At 45.0% G+C, this 13,228-nt stretch overlaps 1 protein-coding gene across 5 annotated transcripts in view; it reads right to left on the minus strand.

Moving 5' to 3' along the window:
- The window catches only part of TRIM55 (tripartite motif containing 55), a 227,787-nt gene that overhangs the window by 15,198 nt on the left and 199,361 nt on the right, over nucleotides 1–13,228 (minus strand). Inside the window, exon 10 of one of the 5 annotated variants that reach the window (XM_075353221.1) lies at nucleotides 127–318. The exons of the other annotated variants lie outside the window; for them this stretch is intronic. Coding sequence (XP_075209336.1) covers nucleotides 223–318 — 96 coding nt within the window. The 3' untranslated portion in view covers nucleotides 127–222. Of the gene's footprint in view, nucleotides 1–126; nucleotides 319–13,228 lie in introns of those variants that run through there. 5 annotated transcript variants of the gene reach the window in all.

Genomic DNA, 13,228 nt, shown 5'->3' on the forward strand with positions numbered 1-13,228 from the left:
TAAAGATCCAAGTAGCAAAACTCCTATTGGTCTATGCAAATTTCTGAATAAAGAGAAAAGGAGATTTTTGATTTTTAAAATATTTTTTAGAAAATATGACACAATTTTAAATATTACAACAATGAGAATACCTGTACTTCTGCAGGGAATACGCCTATTGTAAGTTACATGTCCTCTCAATGACCCCCAAGTACATAATCTAACAATGCTGATACAGATGTTTCAGTAATAGTATAATCTCCAGGTTTTATTGTCCACAGAATGTTCTTCATCCAATTTCCACATAATTGATGTCACTGAGATGATATATTCTCTGTACTGAAAATGGAGTCCAAAATCAGCATTTAGAATAAGCCTTACAGGAAATACTCTGCTTATCATGTTAGTGGCTAATTGGCTTTCCTATAATATAACTAAATCTGCCATGTCCCCAACCATAGCACTAGTAGGAGTATGGATAGATTAAACTAACCTGGGGTGGTTATGTCATTAGTTATTGTCTTTCCAGGTTTCTCCTTTGATGACATTTTAAAGTTCCCAAGAAAGCAAACAACAGTATGTGAATTTCACCAGGGGAGATATTTACTGAGAACCATTTGTGGATAATTTCAATTCCATACCATTGCTTACGAAAAGTCATTTTGGACTTTGTGTGACTGTTTCATATAAAGATGCAATTATTGACAATGTTTAATAACTCAGCAAAATAGTGAATTGATGCAGCAGATTTAGTCATTTCAGCAATTATTTACACCACTGTATACAGTGGGGAAAATAAGTATTTCATATACTGCCAATTTTGCAAGTTTTCCCACCTACAACGAATACAGAGGTCTGTAGTTTTTATTGTAGGTACGCTTCAACTGTGACAGACAGAATAAAAAAAAACAAACCCGGAAAATCACATTGTATGATTTTTAAATAATTAATTTGGATTCTATTGCATGAAATAAGTACTTTATCATCTACCAACCAGCAAGAATTCTGGCTCTCTCAGACCTGTTATTTTTCCTTTGAGAAGCTCCTACTCTGCACTCATTATCTGTATTAATTGTGCCTGTTTGAACACGTTACTGTTAAAAAGTCACCTGTCCACACATTGAATCACTCACACTCCAACCTCTCCACCATGGCCAAGACCAAAAAGCTGTCTAAGGACACCAGAAGTTGTAGACCTGCACAAGGCTGGGATTGGTTACAGGACAATAGGCAAACAACTTGATGTGAAGGCAACAACTTTTGGCGCAAATAGTAGAGAACGGAAGAAACACAAGATGACTGTCAATCTTACTTGGTCTGGAGCTCAATGCAAAATCTTGCCTCGTGGAGTAAGGATGATACTGAAAGATCAGGAATCAGGTCAGAGGTACACAGGAGGATCTGGTAATGACCTGAATAGAGATGGAACCACAGTCTCAAAGATTACTGTTAGTAACACACTACACTGTCATAGATTAAAATCCTGCAGGGCATCCAAGGTCCCCTTGCTCACACCAGCACATGTCCAGGCCCGCTTAAAGTATGCTAATGACCATCTGGATGATCCAGAGGAGGCATGGGAGAAGGTCATGTAGTCAGATGAGACAAAAATAGAACACTCCACTTGCTGCATATGGAGGAAGAAAAAGGATGAGTATAACCCCAAGAACACCATCCCAACTGTGAAGCATAGAAGTGGAAACATCATACTTTGGGGGTGTTTTTGCATAGGGGACAGGGCTACTAGTCAAATATTTGGGTTCAGATTCTTTGTGATGAATAATTTGTATTATTCGTTTATTCGCACCGAATAACGAACCTAAGGGAAGTCAATGGAAAACTCGAATAATTTTCTGGAGAACCTTGGAAGTAGCTTTGGGAGGGCTTCAATAGATGGAAAAGTGCTGAAACTGAATGGGAATAGCATGAAGAAGATGCCTGGATGCATTTCTGACTCAGTGGATTAAAGTAGGAGAAATTAAATGGCTGTCACAATACTTCCTTGTCCGGTCATTAAAGTTCATGAATATGCACTGCTTCCCACGGCCACACTTTGTAACAGTGTCTGTGGCAGTCAGACTGCCAGTGTCTGTGGTTGGTTGTGGAGTGTAAAAAAAAATAAATTTGAAAAAATGTTGCAGGGTTCTTCATATTTTGATACCCAGCTCAGATAAAGCAGACAGCTACAGGCTGCAGCCCCCAGATTTGTCTGGTATATTAGTTGTTTATGAAAATACATATAATTATTTAATAAATAAGTAAAAAACTGTTGTGAGGTCCCCCCCAAATTTGATACCCATTCAATATAAAGCAGACAGTTGAGGTCTGGTATTCTGAGGCTCTGTAGGCCCATGGTTATTGGCACACCCAGACTAAAAATAGCAGCCCACATTGTTGCATCTATTAGATGAGCTAATTCCAGCATTTTACCTGGCTCATCCCACTTACCCTGGTGTGATGGCAGTCAGGGTAATATAAGGGGTTAATGACAGCTGTGAATTGTGAAAAAATCACAGTTGTCATTAAGCCTGAGGTTAGTAATGGGTAAGGGTCTATGAGACCCCAGCTGTGACCTCAGGTGAAGTCATTGAACTCAATGCTGGATTACCGAATTAAGTGATGTGCGCACATTGAGTATTTGGTTGCAGACATTTCTGCACCAAATCTGCAGTTTCTGGCAAAAAAAGCACACCAAAACCACATCCCAACTCATGCAGTAACAGTGCAATAATTTGCCAGGAGATGCAGATTAGTTGCAGAAATGTCTGCAACCTAATACTCAATGTATGCAACACACCTAATTGCATTCATTGAGTTCACCTGAGGTCACAGCTGGGATTCCCATGGTACTTTCGGCACTTAGGGGTGCTTCACACACAGCGAGCTCGCTGCCGAGATCGCTGCTGAGTCACGCTTTTTGTGACGCAGCAGTGACCTCATTAGCGATCTCGCTGTGTGTGACACTGAGCAGCGATCTGGCCCCTGCTGCGAGATCGCTGCTCGTTACACACAGCCCTGGTTCGTTTTCTTCAAAGCCGCTCTCCTGCTGTGACACACAGATCGCTGTGTGTGACAGCAAGAGAGCGACAAATGAAGCGAGCAGGGAGCAGGAGCCGGCATCTGACAGCTGAGGTAAGCTGTATCCAAGATAAACATCGGGTAACCAAGGTGGTTACCCGATATTTACCTTAGTTACCAGCCTCTGCAGCTCTCACGCTGCCTGTGCTGCCGGCTCCGGCTCTCTGCACATGTAGCTGCTGTACACATCGGGTTAATTAACACGATGTGTACAGCAGCTAGGAGAGCAAGGAGCCAGCGCTAAGCAGTGTGCGCGGCTTCCTGCTCTCTGCACATGTAGCTGCATTACACATCGGGTTAATTAACCCGATGTGTACTGTAGCTAGGAGAGCAAGGAGCCAGTGCTCAGTGTGCGCGGCTCCCTGCTCCCTGCTCACACTGGTAACTAATGTAAACATCGGGTAACCATACCCGATGTTTACCTTAGTTACCAGTCTCCGCAGCTTCCAGACGGCGGCTCCGTGCAAGCGCAGCGTCGCTTGCACGTCGCTGCTGGCTGGGGGCTGTTCACTGGTCGCTGGTGAGATCTGCCTGTTTGACAGCTCACCAGCGACCATGTAGCGATGCAGCAGCGATCCTGACCAGGTCAGATCGCTGGTCGGATCGCTGCTGCATCGCTAAGTGTGAAGGTACCCTTACTCAGATCATCCTAGTGCAGTGGCAATTGGGGTAAGATAAGGGGTTAATTACAGCTGTGATTTGTCAAAATTTACAGCTGTTATCAAACCCGAAGTTAGTAATGACAGCGTGTCTGACTGCTTGCAATAGAGGCGCTCTGTGTGTGTGTCTATGTTGTTGTAAAAATAAATAAATAAGTAAATAAAAAAATTGGCGTAGGGTCACCCCATATTATGATACCCAGCACAGATAAAGTATACTGCCACAGGCTACAGCCTCCAGTAATGCGCTTATCTTGGCTGTGTATCAAAATAAGAGGGACCCAAAGCAGCTTTTTTTACTTATTTAAATAAATGATTGGGAAAAAATGGTGGGCTGTCCCCCCCCCAATTTTGATACCCAGCCATGATAAAGCCAACAGCTGGGGGCTGGCATTTTCAGGCTGGGGAGACCCATGCTTATTGGGCTCCCTAAATCTAAAAATATCAGCCTGCAGCCATCCAGGATTGCCGCATCCATTAGATGCGACAATCCAAGCACTTTACCCAGCTGATCCCGACTGCCCTATTGTGTAGACAATCGGGGTAATAAGGGATTAATGACAGCTCATGGCTGCCACTAAGCCCTAGATTAGTGATGGAAAGCATCTATGAGACCCCCCCATTACTAAACTGAAAGTGAAAAGAAACACCGAAAAAATCCTTTATTTTAAATAAAATAAAAAAAACTCCCTCTTTCACCCCTCTATTAACCCCAGCTCTTCTACATCACTGAAGGCACTATGCGTGGACATAAAACATGACTGCCCGTTATGGACTTCAGGCAGAGACTGAGCCGCAGCGATGAGTGGTGACGTCACTCAGGTTATATGCGGTCACAGCTGGAGGTTCCCACGGTCCTTCACCTGTGCCCACAGGTAACCTGACCTCAGGTGACTTCATTGAACTGAGTGACCTCACCATAGGTGAAATCATAGAGTTTACAGACCTGAATTTCCTGGCAGAAAACCATTAGGTTTTTTGCAAAGAGATGCAGATTTGGTGCTGAAATTTTTAGACCATATTCCTACATCCAATCTACACCTCTTGGCAAAAAATGCATCAAAACACCATGTGGTTTTGATGTGATAATGTTGCAAATTTTTTGCTAGGAGGTGTAGATTGGGTGCAGGAATATGGTGTAAAAATTTCAGCACCAAATCTGCATCTCTTGGCAAAAAAATGCACAAAAATGATTTTTACTCCATTTTGGAGCGTTTTTCTGCCAGGAGGTGCAAATTTGGTGCTGAAATGTCTGCACCTGATTTCAGCACCAAATTTGCACCTACTGGCAGAAAACCACACCAAAATGGAGTCAAAATCGTCTATGTGCATTTTCTGGCCAAGATATGCAGATTTGGTGCTGAAATTTTTACATGGTGTTTTGATGCTTTTTTTTGCCAGGATGTGTAGAAATTTCAGCACCAAATCTGCATTTCTTGGCAAAAAAAGAGGTTTTCTGCCAGGAGATGAAGTTTGTGCACTCAGTGACTTCACCTGAAGTGAGGACACTCAGTTCAAAGAGGTTTCCTAATTTCAAGTATACTGTGTTCAGAGGTGGAGGACTATGGGAACCTGACCTTAGGAGACCTCACTGAGTTCACAGATCTGAGGTGAAGTCACTCAGCTCATTGAGGTCTCCTAAGGTCAGGTTACCTGTGGTCAGAGGTGGAGGACCATGAAAACCTCCAGCAATGACCGTAAATAACCTGAGTGGTGTCACCACTCATCCCTGAGGCTCAGTCTCTGCCTGAAGCTCACAGTGGGCAGTCATGTTCTATGCCTGTGCACTGTCTGATTGAAAGCAGTCAGTCACACTGTTGCACAGGGTGGGGACGCATCTGACTGCAACTAATCACACATGCGGAGACTGCCAGTAGATGGGGGAAGCAACGCAAATGCATGAATGATAATGACCTGCCCCAGAAGTAGTATGAGTGGCCCGAAACCAGTGTACAGCTGTGAGAGAGACTCAGTAAATATAACGTGCCTGCTTTCCCCATTTTTTTTCTAATTACCCAAGTTGCTGGACACGGATCGTTACCTGGAGTTCATCCGGGCCGGTACTTTTGAACCTGCGCGGGTCTGGACTTTTACAGTCCAGGTCCACCCATCACTAATCAGAAGCATTCGCTCCAACACGCCCCTAAGGGAACAAAGAACATGTGTACATGGGAGTCTACAATGAGAACCATGAAGAAGTTGCTCACTGCAACCAGGTTATTCCTGATTCTTTTGGATTATGAATTATGAATCTTGAGCAGGGTTTTATTCAGGGTTCTAAGAAAATTCCTCCTTGTCTCAGGGTGGTACGGTGTGTTCTGTATTTGGTACAAATATAGCAAGTACCATCTTAATAGATGACACTCTACTCTGTTTAAATATCTGCTACATCTGAGTAGCATGGTGGCCCTTATTCATAGTAGATTCATGAATGCCTAGGCAAATAGAATAGGCGCACGTTGGCATTGGAGTAGTGTGCCTTGCTCATTATGTTTCTGATGGCTATGCCTGACTGGACGTAAAAGCACAAAGTAACATAAGAATATTTCATTTGCTTTGGATCACTCTTCTCCTTGTAAAACCTTGTTCATCTGGCAGATACTTATGGACCAGATAACAAAGGTTGATCATTATTAATGCTGTTACACAGTAGTATAAAATACTATAAAACATTTCTAATAAACAGGTGGTACACTTATTAGCCTCTTTTTTTATGTATTTTTACATAAACTAACAAAACTTAGCACAATGATTCCATACATACTGCTACACCAATAATTCCTGAATGAAAAATACATTAAATGAATAGAAATCCTCTTTAAATATCCTGTTAGGGAGATTTGCTTTAATAGAAAGGAGTCCCCATTCAGGGCTTTCACCATCATTAGCCAGAATACAGAGCAGCTTACAGGGAGCGTCTCTCTCCCTCCGAGGCCTCGTTATTAGCATTTATTACATGGACAACCTACTACGTAATTAAGTGTATGATGCACCGGTTCCCCCGTGGTTAGGCTGCTGGGATAGTCCAATGCGGACATCCTCTTTAACCCTCATTAATTGAGCAGACATCATTTTTATTACTGTACAATCTATAATTTATTTGTCTCCTACATTAGTTACATTATAGACATAAAAGATAAATGGTAATCTTGTTAGTCCGTCTATACTATACAGCGCCTGTATTGTGTCCAGCAATAATAAGAGTCATCTCTAAATTAGTATATATATTGAAATTATTTTTCTGCTTTCCTTGAAGTGAGATATATCTGTTAATTATTGTCATTTGGAGTCACTTATTGATGCCAATTTCCTTTACTCCGATTCTCCAATATGTTTTTGTTTTTGTAACACGACATAGCGCGCAGTCAGCAAAGTCATGCACTATTTTAGCTAAGCCCAAATAATTAGGTCTGTGCTAACAAGTCGTTGAGGGGAACAGGTCTTTAAGAATGGTGGTCAATCAGCGTCATTACTAAAGTAACCTGGAAACAGGGTGGTCAATAGGATTTAAATGAGTAATTGGTCATTAGACAGATGAATTTTTCCTGTGTTTAGTGCTCTTCATATTATCATGGAGTCTGCTAACCTTGTAAAGGGGGTGTTACACGCAGCGATATCGCTAGCGATATCGCTGGTGAAAGCACCCGCCCAAGTCATTTGTGAGTCACGGGCAAATCGCTGCCCGTGGCGCACAAAATCGTTGGGACCCATCACACATACTTACCTGCCTAGCGACGACGCTGTTGCCAGCGAAACGACTCCTTTCTAAGGGGGCGGGTCGTGCGGTGTCACAGCAGCATCACTAAGCGGCCGCCCAATTGAAGCGGAGGGGCGGAGATGAGCGGTACGTAACATCCCGCCCACATCCTTCCTTCCTCATTGCCGGCGGCCGCAGGTAAGCTGCAGTTCGTCATTCCTGGGGTGTCACACGTAGCGATATGTGCTGCCTCGGGAACGGCGAACAATCTGCGTGCTCAACAATCACCGATTTTTTTAAAAAGGAACGATGGACAATAAGGTGAGTATTTTCCATCGTTAACGCTCATTCCTTGCTGTCACACACAACGACGTCGCTAACGATGCCGGATGTGCGTCACGGAATCCGTGACCCCGGTGATATATCGTTAGATATGTCCTTGCGTGTAACGGGGCCTTTACTTTGGTAGAGAAGTGATATTATAAATTGACTCAGAATAGGACATAAAACTAGAAAATAGTAAAAAGCAATACAACAATTAAAATACTTTATGTGTTTTTCATAACAACAGGAGATTCTTATTATTTTGCTTATAGGCGTTGACACTACTACAAGATAGACTTTCCATAATAACTATAAAACCGATACCACCCAGAATGCTGAAATGCTGCAGCTGATCAGCAGTCACTGATTAGCTGCCACAGTCACATGACATTATAATGTCACATGGCACTGCAATTGGAGGAACAGCGCCAGTCCAAGAGGATAGTACAAATAAGTGAAATAAATATTGAACACATAATCAATTTTCTAAGTAATTATATTTTCAAAGGTGCTATTGATATGAAATTCTTACCAGATGTTGGTAACAAGCCATCCAGTCCACGGATTAAGTAGTGATGGGTGGACCCGAACTGTAAAAGTCTGGATCCGTGCGGTTTCAAAAGTATCCAGGTGCCGGACTCAGGCCCAGAGTGCTCCTGGTCTGTCACTCGGAGAATACAAAAAATAAAGGAAAAATAAAGAAACATAATAAAGAATGCAGTGCTATACTTACCGAGCCTCCGGTGCGGCTGTAACTGCTCCCGCAGCCACCCATTTACTTTCAGGCATTAGGCTCCTGTATATGCACTGCTTTCCCCGCCCACCGGTGTCTGTGATTGGTTACAGTCAGACGGACCTCCACACAGAGTGACAGCCTGTCTGACGCTTCAAGTCAGCTGGAGAGACCCATGGTTATTGGGAGTTCCCGGCATAAAAATAGCAGCCTGCAGCCACCCAGGATTGCCACATCCATTAAATGCAACAATCCCAGCATTTTACCCGGCTCTTCCTGATTGCCCTGGTGTGGTGGCAATCATGGTAATAAGGGGTTAATCACATCCCTCAATTGCCAGTAAGCACTATGTTAGAAATGGCAGGCGTCTATGAGACCCTCAATTACTAATCTGTAAGTGAAAGTAAATATACACTACCACAGAAAAAAATCCTTTATTTAAAATAAAAGACAAAAAAACGCCCTCTTTCACTACTTTATTAACCACAAAAACACCCCTGCAGGTCTAACGTAATCCCCACGAAGTCCTACAATGATTCCAGCTCTGCTACATTACGGAGTTCACAGCGCGTGATCATGGAACATGACTGCCCACTGTGAGGTTCAGGCAGAGACTTAGCCATGATCAGCGGGTCGTCACTCAGGTTAGTTGTGGTCACAGCTGGAAGTTTCCACAGTGGTCCTCCACCTGCAATCACAGGTAACCTGACCCCAGGGGACCTCAATGAAGTCACACTGAGTTCACAGACCTCCATCTCCTGGCAGAAATCTGCATTTTTTTGCCAAGAGATGCAGATTTGGTCCTGAAATTTTTACATCATTTCTGCACCCAATCTACACCTCTGGCAAAAAACACATCACTACCGCATCCAGTATGATGCGGTAGTGATGTGTTTTGCCAGGAGGTGTAGGAATATGATGTAAAATTTTCAGTACCAAATCTGCATCTCTTGGTAAAATTGGCAAAAAAATGCACAAAAACAGTTTTGATGCAGTTTTATTCCAGGAGGTGCAAAATGGTGCTGAAATGTTTGCACCAGATATCAGCACCAAATGTGCACCTCCTGGCAGAAAACTGCATCCAAACGGTGTAAAAGCCGATTTTTGTGCATTTTTTTGCCAATAGATTCCCTAACTGTCAGACTTTATCATGGCTGGGTATCAAAATTTGGGAGGACTGCCACCAGGTTTTTAAATTATTTATTTAAATCATTTTTTTTAAAAAGCCGCATGCGGTTCCTCTTATTTTGATACACAGCCAAGAAAAGCGCACCGCTGGGGGCTGCATCCTGTAGCTTGGGCTTTATCTGTGCTGGGTATCATAATATGGGGGGACCTTACGCCAATTGTTTTATTTATTTATCTTTACTATACGATAGACGCACATAGTGCCTGTGATTAGAAGCAGTCAGACGCTGTCACTCAGGGTAAGGGCATGTCTGACTGCAACCAATCACAGACACCGGTGGGTGGGGAAGCAGTGCATATGTTTAAGCCTAATGTGCGGCCCTGGAAATTAATGTGTGATGCCCTGGCCTATCAGGTCGTCACAGGGTGCCGAACAATCTGCCCTTCTGCATGGTACCCGCTCCTCCTTGGTTACGGGTCTTGTCAATTTGGTATTGCTACCAACGGGTATACCTAAATCCTGAGGAACGCTCTGCACCACACCCACCAAACACCCATTGGGCAGCCTGAGGGGAATAGGGCCACCCAGATGGAGGGATGGAAGAGGGAGGGCAGAGATGTTAGTTGAGTAGTAGTTGAGTAGTGAGACAGCGGTGACAGGACAGGTCACACTGTGGAGCTGGGCTCCTGTACCCATCCCAGGTGCCAGACGTTGGCCTGGCCAGAAGGAGTTGGAACCCCGATAGGAGGGGGTAGTGACAGGGGGCACGGTGCTGCTACAGAGAGCAGGCCGGCTGCTTTGTGCTACAACCGGGATGGGGCCAGGGCACGACAGGGTACGCGGACCCTAGGCTGGGAAGACGCTTGACGCAGCCCAGTAATTCACCCGACGGGAACGGAGTCTTCAAGAACCGTTCCCAACCCGCTTCAGAATCGGGGTACTAGCGCAATGAGGGAGATAGGACTTCCCACAACCGTCCAGAAAATCCCAAGCGTGAACCCTGAGAGCAAGCTCACCCTGCTAGCCATGCAGGTGAGTGGGACCCGAGTAGTCTTAGGCGAAAGGGATCCATACGAAGGACACACAGTGCCAAGGGACAAGGCTTCAGACCAACGAGCAACACCAAAGGGGCACGAACCCAGCGTGCTCGACCAACAGAGATGAAGCATTCAAGAGTTTGGTTTACCTGGTGTCAGCGTCAGTGACTTTGGACTGTGTGAGTACCCGATATCCCTTCACTCCCGACGGGTTCCCCACTCCATCCACCACCGAGTCCCGGGATACCACTCCCCCTGCTCACGGAGGGGTTAACATCTCGAGCTGCCACACCATTGTTCCCGGGCTCCCCCCCCTAAAAACGGCAGCGGTGATCCCTCACGTTACCACACACCGTGGGTGGCGTCACGAACATTATCCCATTCACCACCCAAAACACATTTTCCCCGTTTTTATTTCCGGGTAGCCGCACAACCCCGCCTCGGATCCGGAGACCCCTCGAGCCACTGCGGATCCAGGTCCGAGCAGCCTGGCGGCTGTCGCGGGGGCGGCACAAATGGGCGTCTGCGGGAGCAGTTACAGCTGTTCCGGAGCCTCGGTAAGTATAGCCCACCTTCTCATATTCCCCTATCCCTTCTGCAATCATTTTTATTCATCGGATTCTGGTCCCCATAGACTTATATGGGGACCGGCATCCAGAATCAATTCTGGACTAATTTTTGTTTTTAAAGTCCGGTTAGTCCCACCGATCCTGGATATCTGTGTGTTTGCCCATCACTACTCTTAAGTACTTTGACATTTAAAATAGGATATGTAACATAATGTGTGATTCTAGAAGATCTGCATAGAAGAGCCAGAAAAATCGTATGTAGTAAAAAAATGTTTATTATGGAAAAATACCCATGGTACAGCAAACATCATGAAACATGCACAAGAAAATACATAAAACATTCTAGGATTCTAGTGCAGGGAACAAATCTGCAGCAGTGCGGCGATACACGTGGGGCACTAGAGCCCTTGCATTCCCATAGGTTTTACCCACCATGTGTGGTTTTGTGTGCTCAATAGATTGGGGCACATGTGTTTAGGTACTATCAGGCACTTTCTATTGTGACTATTTCCACTAACTCTCTGCTACATTAGACTGGTATACTGCAATTGCACAGTCCATGCTATGTTCATAGCAGCAATTACGGTGTGATCTATGGGGCACCTTTTATTGGGAAGATCTTTATTTGTTATACTGTATTGGGCTGATATATTGTATTAGTACAATTCAGAATTTGTCTAAACAGTGTCTGTAATTATATTGCATTGGTGCAGCCCACTCTAGGGTTCAACAGCAATTATAGTGTAGTTAATATTGTATGTTCCATCTCTCCTTGTGTGAGGATTTCTTATCTATCCAAGTATATCCCCTGCTATGTGGGATGCTATGATATATTGGGTCTTGTATGTTTGTATGTGTATGTATGTTTTTAATTGGTTTTAATGTTGTGTACAATAAAGGTCATATTTTTTTACATGTAACTATATCAGGAGTGCTTTCTGACATAAATGTATGGTGCCCCTGAGACTTCAGTCGCCACAGGGTATTGCATCTCACTTAAGGTGCAATACTTATCCTGGGTAAGGAAGAGGTTAATTGCTGGTGTTTCTCACATTCACAAACCACACACAGTCAGGTGCTTTCCCACTGGGATTGGCCTAGGGTTGACAGGGGGGTGGCCATCACGAGGCATGGGACTTTCCCGGTCACTAAGACAACCACCTGGGGGTGGGCACCACTTGGGTAAAAGGAATGAGCATCTTCACACTTAGTGAGTTTTACCCCGGGCACAGTTTGGGGTAAGGAGCACAGTCAGGACCTCAGTCCAGGCATTTTCTTCCTCACACTTTTGGAGCACTGCAAGACCCGTGGCTTGGAGCAGGTAGCTCAGATCGGGCTCTACACAGCTACAGGGGATTTCAGGGTCTGTGGAGAGAGCAGGAAACACCTGCAGTCCATTTCACATTCCATCCACGGGATTGGAGGGACCCCGGCCAGAAAGGACACACAGTGGGAACACCGGCGGTGACCTCTAATTATCTGGGATCGGCTGGGACCCATCATGGCAGAGATCGCCACTACAAGGGTGACAACCAGACTGTGAGTAAAAGACCTTGAATCACTGTGTCAGCCCATCATTGCCGGCGCCCCACGCTCTGGCACCAACGGCCACTACCACCCCCTCATCATCCTCCCTGGGGCCTAGCTCTACCTGTGGAGAGTTGAACCATCCCGGCTGTGACACCATCCGCCCCAGAGGACAACATCCACAGCGGCGGCTAATCCCTGGCCGCACACCACAGGTGGCGTGACGAGACAACTACTACTCCCAACATCCTCAACCCCTCCATCCTTCTCCACTTTCCCTTTCATGGACACCTCGGAGTCACAAAGCCGGGCAGGGTTACCCGTGACATCCCCTGACCCTCACCGGCCTGGTGATGAGTATTCCCAAGACATCGTGGGGTGCTCCATATGCAGTGTATTTTGCTCCCTTTACAGTAACCTCATCTACAGTAAAGCACGCTTGAGATATGCTGTTCATTGACTCCTAAAATTGTTTACCCAAATGCAGGGACTCCTC

Source organism: Anomaloglossus baeobatrachus, chromosome 6 (genome assembly GCF_048569485.1).
Source record: "Anomaloglossus baeobatrachus isolate aAnoBae1 chromosome 6, aAnoBae1.hap1, whole genome shotgun sequence".
Lineage (NCBI taxonomy): Eukaryota > Metazoa > Chordata > Amphibia > Anura > Aromobatidae > Anomaloglossus > Anomaloglossus baeobatrachus.